The 15,282-nt window shown below is 39.3% G+C and overlaps 1 protein-coding gene across 2 annotated transcripts in view; it reads right to left on the minus strand.

Moving 5' to 3' along the window:
• LOC121352935 (programmed cell death 6 interacting protein) overlaps positions 1-15,015 on the minus strand; it is a 30,463-nt gene extending 15,448 nt beyond the window's left edge. For both annotated transcript variants that reach the window (XM_041466363.1, XM_041466362.1), the window contains exons 1-5: positions 14,683-15,015; positions 8,599-8,653; positions 6,778-6,847; positions 3,561-3,688; positions 2,831-2,984 (exon numbers count right to left, since the gene is read on the minus strand). In XM_041466363.1, coding sequence (XP_041322297.1) covers positions 2,831-2,984; positions 3,561-3,688; positions 6,778-6,847; positions 8,599-8,653; positions 14,683-14,888 — 613 coding nt within the window. In that variant the 5' untranslated portion in view covers positions 14,889-15,015. The remainder of the gene's footprint in view (positions 1-2,830; positions 2,985-3,560; positions 3,689-6,777; positions 6,848-8,598; positions 8,654-14,682) is intronic.
• Positions 15,016-15,282: the final 267 nt, after the last annotated feature.

Genomic DNA, 15,282 nt, shown 5'->3' on the forward strand with positions numbered 1-15,282 from the left:
TCAGTCATACAAGAAATCTTTTGGCAGCTGCAAGCATTTATGCAGGATTAAGAATGATGCTTTACCTCAAACCAATGGCAAGCTACCAGTAAAAGCCACAACAGTCCCACTCATAACTCTGGCAGCCTGCTCCCAGCCCTTCCTTGTGCCAGCACAAGCACTTGTGCAGCAATAGTCAAAGAATTTAGCTGAAATCTAGCTAGCAAAATAGGTTTTATTTTCAGCAGGATCTGCACCTAACCCAGTTCCATGTCAAGACTCTGAAAAACTGCAAGAGAGAAGAGACCAGTCATTTCCATTGCAGTCCACACCACTGTTAGCTTACAGCAAATACAGAAACACCACTTCTAGACATAAATAACCACAGCTCCTCAAAAGTCATATCCACTACTTCCTGTCAGTGCATGTGCCTATCTGCTGTGGCATCCCCTGCCTCACATCCTCATCCTGCTCCTGAAGCCAAAGCTGCTAGAATAGGAACATTCTGCAACTCTCTTATCTCCTTTTATAAAGGAGATATGCACTATTGGTAATGCAGGCTGGAGATTATCTCCTTTTATAAAAGAGATAAAGATAACCTCTGGCCTGCACTAGCAATTCAGCCTTCCAAGACAAGGCAGGCAATCAATGCAAACACTGGCTGTCCACTCTAAATAGCTGCCCTTAGAAACAAGCACCCAGTGACCCTTAGGTATTGACATACTGATAAGCATGACTGTGGGGAGATTAGGAAATCTGCCGAGTATGTTTATCTGCCAAAATGCGACCAAAGAATTCCCAAATGGTCTGCTCATAACAGCATATTCAGACGTCTATGTACAACATTTCAGACAAGAACTGTGATATACTATATTCAGTTTCTATGAAGTAAACATGTTTAAGATATGCCAGGAAGATCTTTTCACTGTGGAAGAGGACTTAGAGGACAACCTGGGAGAAAGTAGCTCATGAGATATACCTTTCTTTGCTGGAATGTTCCTGTCTGGGGCAGCACATTTTTAGTAAAACCAAACCACACAAAAAACCTAAATAACTTTCCTTTCTAGCCCCACCAAATATGCAGCAGTTGCATTTTCCTTCCTATAGTTGGACCATTAAGAAAGGAAAAAATACTGGCATATTAACCACATTTGCATTAACAAAGAAAATGTTAGAGGAGGCTCATTTGTCCATGCAGACAACTCAAAACATATCTTTCACCATCAGAAGCTTTAGTTTTTACTCCGGTATCTTTAAAATATAGCAGCTACAATATAAGACTTGATTCAGAACAGAAAACATGTTCAGACTTAAAGACAATTAAAGAAAACATTAGGAAAGGCTCAGAAATTAAAATAACTGACTTGTAGTCATGTAATGAAGTTAGATATGACTGACTAATTTGGCTTTTGCCAAAGATAAATAGTCAATGCAGCAAGAAGCTTAATTTCTGTTTTGAAATCTAACTTTGAAGGATTTGTGCTTGAAAAATAGGTTTTTGAAGGTAATCATGTCAAACATGGTTCTTCACAAAATGTTTTCCCCCCCGAGAAAAGAACCTAAATCCAGCAAAATCTACAGCCTTCATAATCAGATGATTATTAACCTTACTGTCTTTAAAACACTGTCAGACTTGAGTATTAGGAGTAATCACAAAAATCTTCAGGTCACTGTGCACACCGGGGGTTTGGATTAGCCTTGTTTTGTCTTTTTCATGTTTTGAAAAAGAAGAAATCAAGATGATGACGATCTGTTTGTCACGCAAAATGAGGGAAGCACCTGCTCCATTCCTGAAGGAAACATTTCGGGCATTTGTTGTACTAATTTATTTCAAAACAATGTCCGAACAGCCAGAGACTAAAATACTACTACCATCATGATAAAGAACAAACATAATTTATCAGCTGGCTAAAGGATGACAGTTTCTTGTTGAGCTTCTCCTAAAAGCAGAAAGGCTACAAGAGTTTTCAAGTATCTTCCCTATGAAGACAAGAAACATTGCAGTTCAGATAACCCAGGTCTTCCTCCAAAGTATTCCAAACTATGTCAGGAGAGAGAGCCATTTGTGGGCAGTCACATTTGACCTCTGTCCTTAGTTCTACCTTTAACTATCTGTATCTTCTAGACGAGCAACTTTTTCTGAACAAAGAAAGAAGAGCAGAAGAGTAAGAAATTTTGTATCATAGATAGTACCATTACACAGAATATTTCTTTGAAGCCTAAGTTCTCTAGTAGTTGTATTAAGATAGCTAGACTTGGAATGCGTATTTCACAATCAACCTTTAACATCTAGGGAAATGATTTTTTGTTCTCCTGCAGAATTTCTCTGATTCTGAGATCAACTGGGCATTCTAAAAGAATTGGTCAAAGAGTCTCTCTGTTAAAAGCAGGAGCAACCAAAAAGAATTTGTTTCTCTTCAACTCTTAGAAAATCTCATTGGTTTCTAACACAGTCATTTCTTTCTAAATTCTCATGAGATCACTCCCTAGACAGAGGAGTAGAGGAGTACTTGCAAAACCCCTTATACACCATTTTTAGTACTCTCAGTTATTTCAGAGTCTTTTGTTTTCAAGGGGGAAAGCGAAAAAATATAATTCAGTAATATCATTTGTAAAGATGAAGAACATAAAAAAGCAGATAGAAGAACTCTGTCAGGTGAACCTTAGACAAATTCTTAAGGGACATCTGTATTTTGTGTTTAATGACCTGCAAGGAGCATGGGGAGGATCAGAAAAGGCAAACATAAAAACTTCTGAAACACCCTTGACAGGCTCTTAGTAACTTAAAACACTACTAAGTTTTTTGGGGACAAGCTGCCCTTAAATATACAAGACAAAAATTAAAATATACCTCTTGTCGCTTTCAAAAAAAAGACTTCTTGGGCTTGAGCCAGCATAATAAGACTGAGAGTCCCAACTGTGTCTGGAGAGATGTCCACTGTAGGTTCTCGATTCAAGGCTGACAAAACTGTGTCTTTAATGTGTTGAAAAGCACCACTAGCAAACTAAGTAAAACAAAATATATTATTACTCATTCTTTTCATATACATTTTCCCACTAACACATATAATACATATAAAAATTTTTTTTTAAAAGTTTCTTTGGTGTACGGTCTCCCATTTATTGTTTACCACCAAAAACAACCCCTTGTGACCTCTTGTTCTTGCAGCCACTTACAATGAGACCATTATCATAACAGACTATAAATAATGGTATATTGGTTACACCTAACAGCCTAAGATTTTAACGCATTCCAGAAAGATGTAAGATTATTACTGTAATACTTGTGAAAACTAAAATTTATACTAGCTAAAATTATTAAATCTTAAGCTGAAGGTTTAGTTACCAACTCACTTAAAGGAAGGTGTATGGAGAACTGTATAGAATTATATCCTCCAAATCTGATAAACAAGTATGACACAAGACCATGTATACAGCCAATCCATCTTTGCAATTAAGAGCAGGAAAATATGTACATATATATTTTTTGTGTGTGTATATAGTTTTAAAATTGAGAGATACTTGTTTGGTTTTTTAACAATATGAATTCTGAATTCATAAGAAGCAGGGAGTCTCTGTACCTGATAGTGCTTAGCTGCAGCTTTTAGTCCTTCATCGTTATCCAGATTCTGTTCTGCTGCAATCTGGCTTGCCAACGCTCCACAGTTGAACAAAACACAGGTCTTCTCATATCCCAAACTCGCCAGAGCTGCAGGCAAGACAGACAGTCAGCCAGACTGTTAAGAAAATAAACTTCAGTTCTCTAGCATTCTACACGAGGCCAACACTACTCTTATCAGTAAAGGTATCAACAGTTTCAAGTAAAAATAAACAAAACCCCAATCTTACTCAACTTTTCAGGTTGAAATTATCTTCAACCTAAAGGCTTTACAAAGTCTAATTTAGTACTACCACAAAATGTTTCCATGTGAGCAACTACAGAAAGCAACACAAAGCATAAAAGCAGTAGCATGAAAATGTGTGCAAAATAATTTCAAAGTCTTTCTAACTAGAGTGCAGCTTTTTGGCTCTTGAAGCATTACCAAGTGGTCATCTGAAATATGAACTTCCACACATTAATTCCTTCACAATAACTGACCAATTACGAACACTTTTACATGTTCTGTTTTCTATCTATTGAAATGCAGGGAATTTTTCATTTTTAAAGCTACTGTTTCGGGCTGAAAATGCTGAAAAATATCTTCTCTATGTATGTTCTGAAACAGTTCAGGATTTACTTAGTTAAAACTTGATCTCACTAGGCAGCAGTGTAGACTGTCCAGAAGCGACACCTGCAGTACTTCATGGGCCCAGAGGATGGAGCCCACACTTCCGAAACTAGAAATACCTGAACAGGAACCATTTTGAATATTAATGGCTTTCAAAAGGTCAGTTGCCCTACACAAGTGCTTGAAAAAAACAATACTGTAAATATTAGTTCCTACCAGTGTCAAAAAGTATCTAGACAGTCCTCTTGGAGAATACAGGAGTGACAACTAGTGAATTTTCAATTTCACAAACCCAGGAACAGTTATCATTAAAACATGAAGGTACTCAATACATACATTTGTTTCATTTCACTAACATCCAGCCTCCTTAAACAGCTACATAATTATCTAACACCTCTCTGAAGCTTCTATGTTAGTGCTCACTAACCTGCACCAAGTTTTCAGCAAGCAAGCCTAAATCTGATGTGCCATTTTTCCCACTTGTTTCCAATTGAGTTACACTGTCACAGTCACTATTTCACCCAGATCATCTCCCTTCTCTAAGTTTATTTTTCCAGAATTTTTCTAAGAATAAGGTCTTGAACTCAGACAAAAGTTGTTTAGACTTGGAAAAGACTAAAATTCAAGACAGGACAGAAAATATGGCTTGAAAGTTTCTGAAGTGCAGAATTACTTTATACTCTGGACCGCACCTCAAGTGTGATTTACTATAGCAATACAGATTTTCCACAGACTCATCTGTTCACAGCACTACCTATTAACTTAGTCAATACATTTCAGATTACGTGTCGTGCCGTGAACTCAGTCACTTTCCAAGCAGTCACAGTATCTGTCAGCTACCACTGTGATACAGACTTGGGATCCAGGGGAAGGTGGGAAGCAAACAGTTAGGCAACACAGCAAGAGCCAGAACTCTCAAGTCACATCCCTGTATCTTGTTGCCACAGAAGTCTCAGGAGTTTTATGCTGAATTTCTATCTGGAAACTCCTCTTAGAAGTCAAGAGAAATTTTGCTTTCTTGATTACTGATAGCTTTGCTTTACACTGAGAAACCTCACCACCAATTCTGGTCTGACCACCAAATCTCCTTTTGTTAATTTCTTTCCACCAAGATCTGCTTCAAAGTTTCAAAATTACCCTCAGCCCATTGCTTGTTAACTGAGCATTACTCACATCTCAGTTAAAAACTTCTTTGATATTTGACACAGACTGCTGCATAAATCTCTGGCCATCTACCTCACAGATTATTTAGACTAGTATATAATTAACCTGCAGACAAGCAAGCTTCCTAAAGCTGCAGTAACATCACATTTATTCAGAGTGTTACAGTAATCATCATTGTTACAGTTACTGATTTTTTTCTCACAATTATTACAGATCTCTAATAATTTACAGACTATGTTTACATCATAAACATTCTGAACTTTACAAAAAAACTTATTCAATCCTCATTAAATATTAGGCCCAAAGAAGAAAGAACAAGCCAAATTCTGTGAAAGAAAACAAAGCATGTTCAGGAAGGTTTCCAATTATCCAGGACTTCTTCAAACAGTTGGAACAGAAAGCAAGGATCACCTGAGTATGCACAGGTATGTGGTGTATTGTTACAGATATAGTTCACACAAGCATAACTGTTAGCATGTGTATTCAGAACATAGCAAACTGCAAAGACTTCCAGTAGTTGCTAACTGAGACCTGGCAAAAACTTTAATAAAAATAAAACCGGAGTAAAGTTCAAACATCTTCTTCAGGCTTTGTCTGGAACTTTAAAATTGCAACGGTCATCTTGCAATGCTGATCATGATGAACACTTAGGTATAAATAGAAATACTAAAGAATGATGACAAATGACTGAACTGCTCCTCACTCACCAAAGGATTTAGTCTTACTTCTATATTGGCAAGTGTCCCAAATCCATTTCATGATCCTGAATTTGTGTGTAGGATTGTCCCACTATGACTAAACAAATCAGACTCAAACTCATCATGTTTATGGGAAAAAAGACAATTTTTTTTCTTCCCGAGTGTTTAAATCTGTATGAAAATATTTCAAAAAGAAGTGACAGAAGAGTAATTTTGGAGCACAGGCAAATAATTCTATTCTGTTGAAAATGTGGTATCAAGACTAGGTTAGTGTAGCCAGCCACCGTCACTCCCCTTCTGAAGTGGACTCACTCACTCCTAAGCACTCTCCATCTTACTCGTTTAGAACAGCAAGAGCTGCATTACCCAAAATCTAGTGGATCTTAATGTTAACATGAACAATTTTGATTAGCATCAACTGAAATTGTTCCCAGAAAACATCTGAGAAGCAGACAGTACAACTACTATCAGACTGCACATCTATTTGTGCCTCTGGAAATCTAATATAAGATCTCAATTTTGTAAAAATTCTTTGCATGGTGTTTACTTGTTCACTATCAATGTTGAAGTGATTAATCTATTACCAATACAGTTGAATTCATTTGAAAGCTATGTTGAGAACACTAGAAAGACATGAATTTGACTACATAAAAATATTCTCAAAGTTTAGTAACATTAATACTTGTTTTCTTGATACATTCACGTACCCAATTTGGCAGATCCTCCAAAAAGTGATCCTTTATCAAAAGCATCTTTCCACGTAAATGTTACACAGACCTGGAAGTTGTGAAAAACAAAGATCTTTACCTCTGAAATCAAATATAATCTTAAAATACCCCAAATCTATATTCTAATTGCATAAAACTTTTCCTTTACTTCTTGGAACATTACAAACATTCTGTAAGTTTCAGGAAATCATCAAGAAGTACTCAAAACAAAATTATGCTACATTTTTTCCTTTCTGTTAGTTTGCTCAAAACATTTCAAGTAGACAAGACAGAAATTGTCAGAATCATTTTTCAGCTCTGTTCATATTCTGAGCAACAGATAAATTTGTTTCTGACAAGATACTCCTCTCCCAGTAAGCCTGATGGGTTGATATAATCACAGTTTAAGGAAACCACCCAACCAGGCAGTTTCCAGTTTGCCAAATTACCCGTGTATTTGGATCTGTTGTGCAATACCAAAATCCACTCATTATTATGAGTGAATTCAATAGCAGCATTATCAGGAAATGCCCTCAGGAATGAGAATGGAGGTAGAAACAGTATGTTTTATTTATACTTCCAGCATATACTTCAGAGGCAATGCAAATACTTCACTGAACCTCCTTTCACGTCCCACAGTTCGATTCCTTATTCACCTGATCAAGTAATTGTAGGCAACTGGTATTAAACCAGAAAAGATGGCAAACTTCCTCAGTTTAAAGTGCTTGGGGAGAATCACTTCAGAAAGAGCAACAGTACTGCTTGATAGTGTATTTTCCTCTAGCAGCAGTGCTAGTGCAGGATGTTCTGGTCCCCAGAAGCATTGCTGCTTCCACTGACTACTTCTCCCTTTAGGTGGAACAGTTTACAGACATGCAGAACTTGCTGTCTTAGTTTTCCAGTTTTCCTTGTCTCAGGGTTTGTAGATTACCATAGCAAAGGATTTGCTCACTGAAAACCCATGTGTAGTTCTTGGCTGCAAGCAAATGCAGCTACATGCAAAATCCAAGTAGAAGTTAGAAACAGATTAACATTACTTATAACCTGTAAGACTGAAAGAAATTTCTCCTTTTAATCATAATATTACCATTTAAGTATAATTTGTTGATTTGTTAAAGAATATAAATTCTGCCATATTTGTAAACACATTGAAAGAAAATCCAAACCTTTCTCCTACAAAATACAGGAGCCTACAGATCTATTCCAGTCTCCACCTGAAGAAGCCTTCAATAGGGAGAAGTTCAGCTGAATTTCTCCCTAGAAACATGATTCTAAAAAATATGGCAGGAAAAAAAAAAACAAACCCTAATGAACACCATACCTATACAAAAACTATGCCTCATGAAGAGGCAGGAATAAAGGGATAAGCTCTTAAATGGATTATTCTGTTGTGAAGAAAACATCTCTTCTGCTTCAAAAAACAAAGATCATATTCCATTCACTTCTATAGGTTTTCCCATAGAAATAGAGAATTTAAAATCCTTTAGAAAATAGCATGAAATAGACTTCTTGGAAAGCAGAAAGCTGAAGAGGAATCAGCACAGCCCAACCCCTTCTGCCCTAGACCACAGTGATCACCCAGCCAGAGCCAAAATATTTTTCAATCTGTAAAACAAAGGCAATTCTGTCCACTAGAGGTGAAGTTTCAGCATAGACTGTATGTGAGCATCGACTAGAGAATAAACAGAGATTAGGAAAATAAGGCTCAGAGAGATTAGCTGTCTTGTTCAATAAAAGTACTCATTAGAGGATTAGGTACAGGCTTGGAAGTCACACATCATAGGTGCCATGATTCACTAACTGGTTTGGTAGTCTTCTTACCTGATTTTCAGAGAATGGAAACTTTGGTTCAATTGAACACAGCTGATCATAGTATCTAAAATTAAAAAAAAAAAAAAAAAAAGAAAAAAAGAAACACACAGCTATTAGATAAATGAAATTAATAGTTTTGATTTATTAAACTGGCATATAAGGTAGGGAGAAGGGCACAAAAGTCCTACACACAAGTAAGTTAAGAAGCTCATTTGCAGAAATGGAGGATTTGCAGGATGGACAATTTCTGTCTGAACGGATTCTTTCAGTAGAGAAACAAGTTCAGCAGGAGGTAGTTTTTCACAGATAACATGGGAACCCTGTCTCAGCTGGAAGTAAAACAGTATCACAGACAAAGCTGATCCAGATATCACTACCTGATGGATGGTGGATTAGAAAAGAGCACCATGCAAAGGAGTCCCTGTATACTTACAAGGAGACAATGAGTACATTAAGTCATGCTGCAAAAGTAAATTAAGTACAGCATTTAACACAATATAAACATGCTACACTGTACTCTCCTGATCTTACTACCATAACCCAATTTCAATGTATTCGAAATAGATGCCATTTGCTTTGCACAGAACCAGTTGGAGAGATCAATCATTCATAAAATTCTTTAGCTGTAAACTTAATTTTCATTGGAATATATTCTAGCAGTCACAGTGAATTAAACCCACAATTTCTACATGCCAATATTTTGTCTAGTCACAGTAGAAGATGTTTAGGACAGGATGCTAGAAAGATAATATAGTGAGAGTAGAGCATAGTCCCTCACACAATCTATCTAGGCAACAGTAAGGAATTCCAAGTTTTCCTGAGTGGTGACCTACACCTGCACCATTTGTTAAACATGACAGGCTAGATACAGAACACGAAACCCTTAAACTGCTAAGACCACATAACACTTGAAGCCTGTTTCCTGTACTCTTCCTGTAGCACTGGCCATACATATATGCTCAGCATTATATTGTGCAAATTGTTTTATAAAGAATTTATATTCCCAATATACACAACATCTTGCAGTAATGGTTTTCATAGCCTGTGAAACAGGACTAACATTGTTCCCAGTTCCTTTCACTATTAAATACTGATAACAACAGATACAGGCATGAGATGCATGTACAAGACCTCTATTATACAGACATTAAACATTTGTTTAAAAATTCAAGAAAAATTTTCAAAACTCATATACAATAAAAACAGTGTTAGTGTATTATTCAGTTAATTGTACCTGCCAATGTATACTAGATTACTGGTTTCTGACTTCAAATGAGCCACTGCAATTTAAGATACAATATACCAAGCCAGGTCAAAAACTACAATAATCTACAACAGCAACAGGACTTCCACCAATAAATGAATTGAAAGAAATTGCTTGTAAGGCTAAAAAAAGACTGCAAATATTTACTGTAACGGCAATCTTATCAAGATTAAACAATTTACCAACTTTGTGAAAGGTAGTTAAAAATAATAACTAGCCCTGAAGATTAATGCAACTATATGTTTAAATATACTTCCTCCATTGCCTTCCTCTGGTCTCAATACACTTGCTTTTACACAGTATCACAAAGAAAAGCAGACTTTGCATTGCTGTCTCCTCTTGACTCAATTTAATTTGTTAACCAAAAGCCACCACTAAAGCCAAGCTGTCCTCCCACATTCCACGATTACACTGTCCTCATCTGCCATGAGGATGGAGTAAAGAAGCAAAGCCTGTCAAATGTCCTTGTGAAGCCGGGTGTGCCCAAGCCTTGGCTCCCTGCAAACAGACTATTCTTTGTGTCAACATTACCACAGACAAAATAAGCCAGAGAGGTGTATACTCCTCCTAAAAAGGGCTTTTTGTTTGGTTGGTTTTAAACAAGTTCAGAATTTATGTCACTGTTTTGTTTACTATTTTAAGCATATGATGTTATTTCTTCTTATTAGAGATCTTGAAAATCTACTCAAGATTTAAGAGCTCTTTAAAACTCTGAAGACAAAAAAAAATCCCAGAACACAATCATGTGAAGTCTTTTAGTTTTATAAATATAAATGGTATAAATATAATGGTATGCATAAAACTAAACACATAAAAATGGCAAATGAAGATGTTAACCACAGAACAGCACAAAACCATCAGTACAAAACCTGAAAGTAACTACAGAAGGAAAACCCACAATGGATGCACAAGTCAGTTACACACAAAAGATGACAGTAAATACAAAGATGTAATTTAAAACTAAATTTACAGTAATTTAAACTATCAAGATATAGAGAACACAGGGCACAACACAGAGGAGTGGTGTGTTTGGCTGTACCAGTGAGGAACTACAACTGCAGCAGTGAAAGGAGGGGGCACATGTCAGCAACACAGATCTAGTGCTCAAAATATAGCAATCTCTCATCAAAACTGGCATCATACACTCCTAAATGCTAGTAAGAAAAGGTCAACAAATGAGTAGGAAGTCAATGTTTAAATTAGAATTTAACTAAAATTTATGCACTGCATTAAATTCAAATACTGTACCTCCTCCAAAGAATCATAAAGAAAAATCTCCTTCAAAAGAACTTCAGAAAGACCAAAGATCTGTCTTTGCTCTTCAAGATAAGAACCAGAGTCCTGAACTCACAGCTGGAAACCACAACTGCAACTTTCAGCCCTAAGAGAATTTGAACATTCAAAATAAAACCATGTACTCCTCCCAACCCCTTTCTTTCTCCCAATTTTCTTTTTAAAAAAAAACCTGCAGGAGTTGTTAGCAAAATTGAACCAATTAAACTTGCACCAATATTCCATGTCTCCAGAAAAAGGAAATAAAATCCAGGCTATCTTTAATATTGGAGGAAGCAAGGAATCCCTTGAAGCTATAATTATACTCAGAGGTAAAAAAAAAAAAGAAAAACACCACTAAATCAAATCTGCTACGACAGAATTTAAGGGGAAACATCTGTACCAAGCTCACCTACATCACCTTCAGAGCACTCAGATTCTCACAAAACAAAGAAAGCTTGGAAGCAGGCTGAGGTCTTTCCCAGTTACCCAGTGAGAAGGGGCACGTCTATCACAAAAGCTTCTCCAAGAGAAGCATTTGCATTCAGCAGCTGAACAACAGCACACCACATGCTTTCAAGCCTTATTGGTCAATGCTTGTCTAGGAAATGTGGCTGCAACAGGGTTCATTTCTTCCATAAAAGAAAAAAAAAAGTCTGTAGTGACTACTCAGTAAAACGAGGCTTTTAGAAATTACAAAACCATGGGCAAATCCTAGATTAGTTGTCAGAAGACTAAGCCCTCATTTCTTAACAGTTAAATGGTCTACAATGCTCTACTAGGTATTACGGTCTATAAAAAGCCACAAGGAAGTAAAACTATGCAAATGGTACCCATGTTCTAATTAGTTCTTCTAACCTTACTTCACCAACAAAGTTTTAAACTCCAACTTCAATGAAATTAAACATTAAGACTGTGTATTGCTCTTAAATACCAACAGGAAAACACTGGAAGTTGGAGAGGCAAGGAGATTTTCAGAGGAAACACAAGGCACTTAGGCACTTGTATATCTCAGTTGGATACTTCAAACTTCTGGATGTGCAGACAGTTTAAAATAACAGGGCCTTACAGAATAATTAAGAGAATATACGTCAGAATACTCTTACAAAGTAAGAGCAAATTTTTTGTCTAGCAACTGTAACAAATATAAATGGTCAGACATGGACCAAACAAGCCTAACTTGTTAGAAATAAGGGAAAACATACATCTGATTGTTTTATCCTCACTAACTTACAGTTAATTCAGACCTTCATCTTATCTCACTTCCACTATAAAAAAGAATAAATATTCACAAACAATACAATTAAAAATGCAGATGTTTTAAGAGAGGAACTTTTGCATGGGAGGGATATCACTTCATGTTTACATCAGTTCAGAGCTACACTCAACAGCTCCAGTCTACTGCAACAGCATCTGGGCCAGCTAAATTCATCTGCTGATCACTGACCACCAGCAGAGAGAACAGACCACTTCACATGGAATTGACTCAAAGCTGGTAATTAAGCAACTGCAAGTGGTTTCCCTTGATTATTCAGAGGGAAAACCTGAGGTGAAATTGCATACTATGGATAAATTCATTTAATAATAGGCTGGCTCTGCTCAGCCTCCTGGCTTTCCAAAACACTACTTTTATTTATTTTTACACCATCTCTGATGTCTATCTGACCCTCCTCTGAACTCATTTAAGTTGCTCAGAATGTCATGCCTACATTCTGCCTTCCAGAAAAGGTGTAAGGATCAGAATTGAAAAGTGGGCTGCCTTCTTTTGGTGCTGCAGAGCAACTGTTCGGGTGAAGTCACACAATGTGTCAAGGCCAAACAGGGATTTCAGACAGAGACTAACAACAAACCTGACTGGCACCTTCAGAAAAGGAAGCTCAATTCCAGCATGTTCAATTGAAGCTCAATTCCAAGGGAACATAATAGCATGCTTTTCAATTTGGGTAGCAAAGTTCCTCTTTCGGTTCACAGATACTCACAATTTCCCCGACCTTCAAAGGCATAAACTCAAGTACCTTCAAAAGCATACACAGCAGTAGACAGAAATAGAACAGGGAACTACAAAGCTACTGTAAAACACATTCAGTGGAGTCAGAGCTTTTACAGCACAAATACCCAGTGAAGGGTTGATAATCATCAGTAACTCATTTCTCAAAACTTGCATTCTTTTTGGCAAGGCACTTGTTAAGAGGGTTTTGAACATCTCCAGAGACAGAGACTCCACATCCTCCCTGGAAAACCTGTTTCCACGCTCTGTCACCTTCAACATAAACAATTTCTTCCCCAGGCTGAGGTACAACTTCTTGTGCTTTAATTTATGGCCACTGCTCCTCATCCTGTCACTGGGCACCACTGAGAAGGGACCAACACCATCCTCTTAAAACTCTCCTTTGAGGTATTTCTCTGCACTAATATGATCCTTTCCAGTCTTCTCCAGATTAAACAGGCCCAGCTCCTTGTAAGAGAGATACTCCAGACCCCCAATCATCCTTGTGGCCCTCCACTGGACCCTCTCCAGTAACTCCTTCTTGCTCTTCTTAATACTGCAATCCCTAAGTGTTTTAGAGAGACAGGACAATGGAGTTGTTAGTCCTAACGCAGACTTTATGCACTTCACCAGGCAGAAGGCACAGATAAATCTTTTGCTCATCTAACTTATGGTAACTCCAGCACCACAGAGACCCCATTAAACTTTCTGATAGCAAACTAACTGTGTTAAGCAGAAAAAAGAAAGGATATGACTTTGCAAATACATTAAGAAGCTGCTAAACATAGAAAACAAAAGGAAATCACGCTGGTAGCAAAATACAAAAACAAATCCACACACATAACTGAACAGGAAGTGAAAATAAAGTTGTAATAGCAAAAGGTAACACTGAAGAGAAAGAAACACCAACTCTATAAAGAAAACAAAACGGTCTGTCATAGGTACAAATTGGAAGAGGAAATTTACACTCGAAGAAACTTCTTACTGTGAGGGAGGTGAGGCACTGGCAGAGGGATTGCCCAGGGAGGTCGTAGATGCCCCAACCCTGACACTGTTCAAGGCCAAGCTGGATATAAGGCCTTGAGCAACCTGGTCTAGGCGGAGGCGTCCCTACCCATGGCGGCTGCGGGGCTGGGACTAGATGATATTTAAACTCTCTTCCAAACCCTTAACTTCTCTGGTTTTGCAATTTCTACGTACACCTAAAAGCTACTGGCACGACACAAACACTGGGAAGGGGATGTTGATGGGGACAAGGCCTTCCCCTCCCTGTGCTGCCATCATGTGACACCCCACGACACCGGAGCGGCGAGGGCCGGGGACACCGGGATGCTGCAGGACACCGGAGCGCCGGGGCGCCTGCATCCCACAGGCCGCCGGAGCCGGCCCGGCAGCCCACAGGCCGCTTCCTCCCGGCAGGAAAGGCCGCCCACACCTGGGCCCGCCCGCACCTGGCTCTGGCTCCGGCTCCGCCACGCCCAGGGCCCGGAGCTGCCGCCGGGGCCCCGCGGGGAATCAGGGCTGGGGGAGATGGAGGAAGGGGGAGATGACGGCGGTGGGGGGCCCCTACCTGAGGAGGGTCTCCAGCGCACTCTCGTGCTTGTCGAGCGGGCGGCCGAGCGCGCTCTTGCGGAGCCTGCTGAGCTCCTCGGCGGCGCGGCAGTGCTCGGCCTGCGCCTCGGCGCCCGGGTAGCTCTGCTGAATGAACTTGCACAGCGGCTTGGCCAGGTCCACCTCCGAGGCCTTCTTCAGCTGCACCGAGATGAAGTTCGTCATGGCCGACGCCGGGCGGGCAGAGCCGCCACCGCCGCCGCTCCTCGCCGCAGCCTCGGGCTCCCCTTCCCGGTCCGCCGCCGCTGCCGCGCTTCCGGGAGCGCCGCGCACGCGCACGCCCTGCCCGCCTCCCGCGCCGCTCTCCCGGAGCGAGCGGCTCCTGAGGGGAGCGGGAGGTACGTGAGGGGAGGTGCTCCTGAGGGGAGCCGCTGGTTCCTGAAGAGAGCGGGTCGTGACGGGAGCGCCCAGCCGCGATCTGCCCCAAGCGAGGGGGCGGGTGCTGACCCGCGAAAGGCGGGTCAGCGGTCATCAGAACTTTATGCTATTTACACATATTAGAAACAAAGGCATCAGCGTTTACCGTTTCTAAATTGAATAACTTTCTTATTAATTAGTA

This window comes from Pyrgilauda ruficollis, unplaced genomic scaffold (assembly GCF_017590135.1).
Source record: "Pyrgilauda ruficollis isolate IOZ18807 unplaced genomic scaffold, ASM1759013v1 scaffold2, whole genome shotgun sequence".
In the NCBI taxonomy this organism is placed as follows: domain Eukaryota; kingdom Metazoa; phylum Chordata; class Aves; order Passeriformes; family Passeridae; genus Pyrgilauda; species Pyrgilauda ruficollis.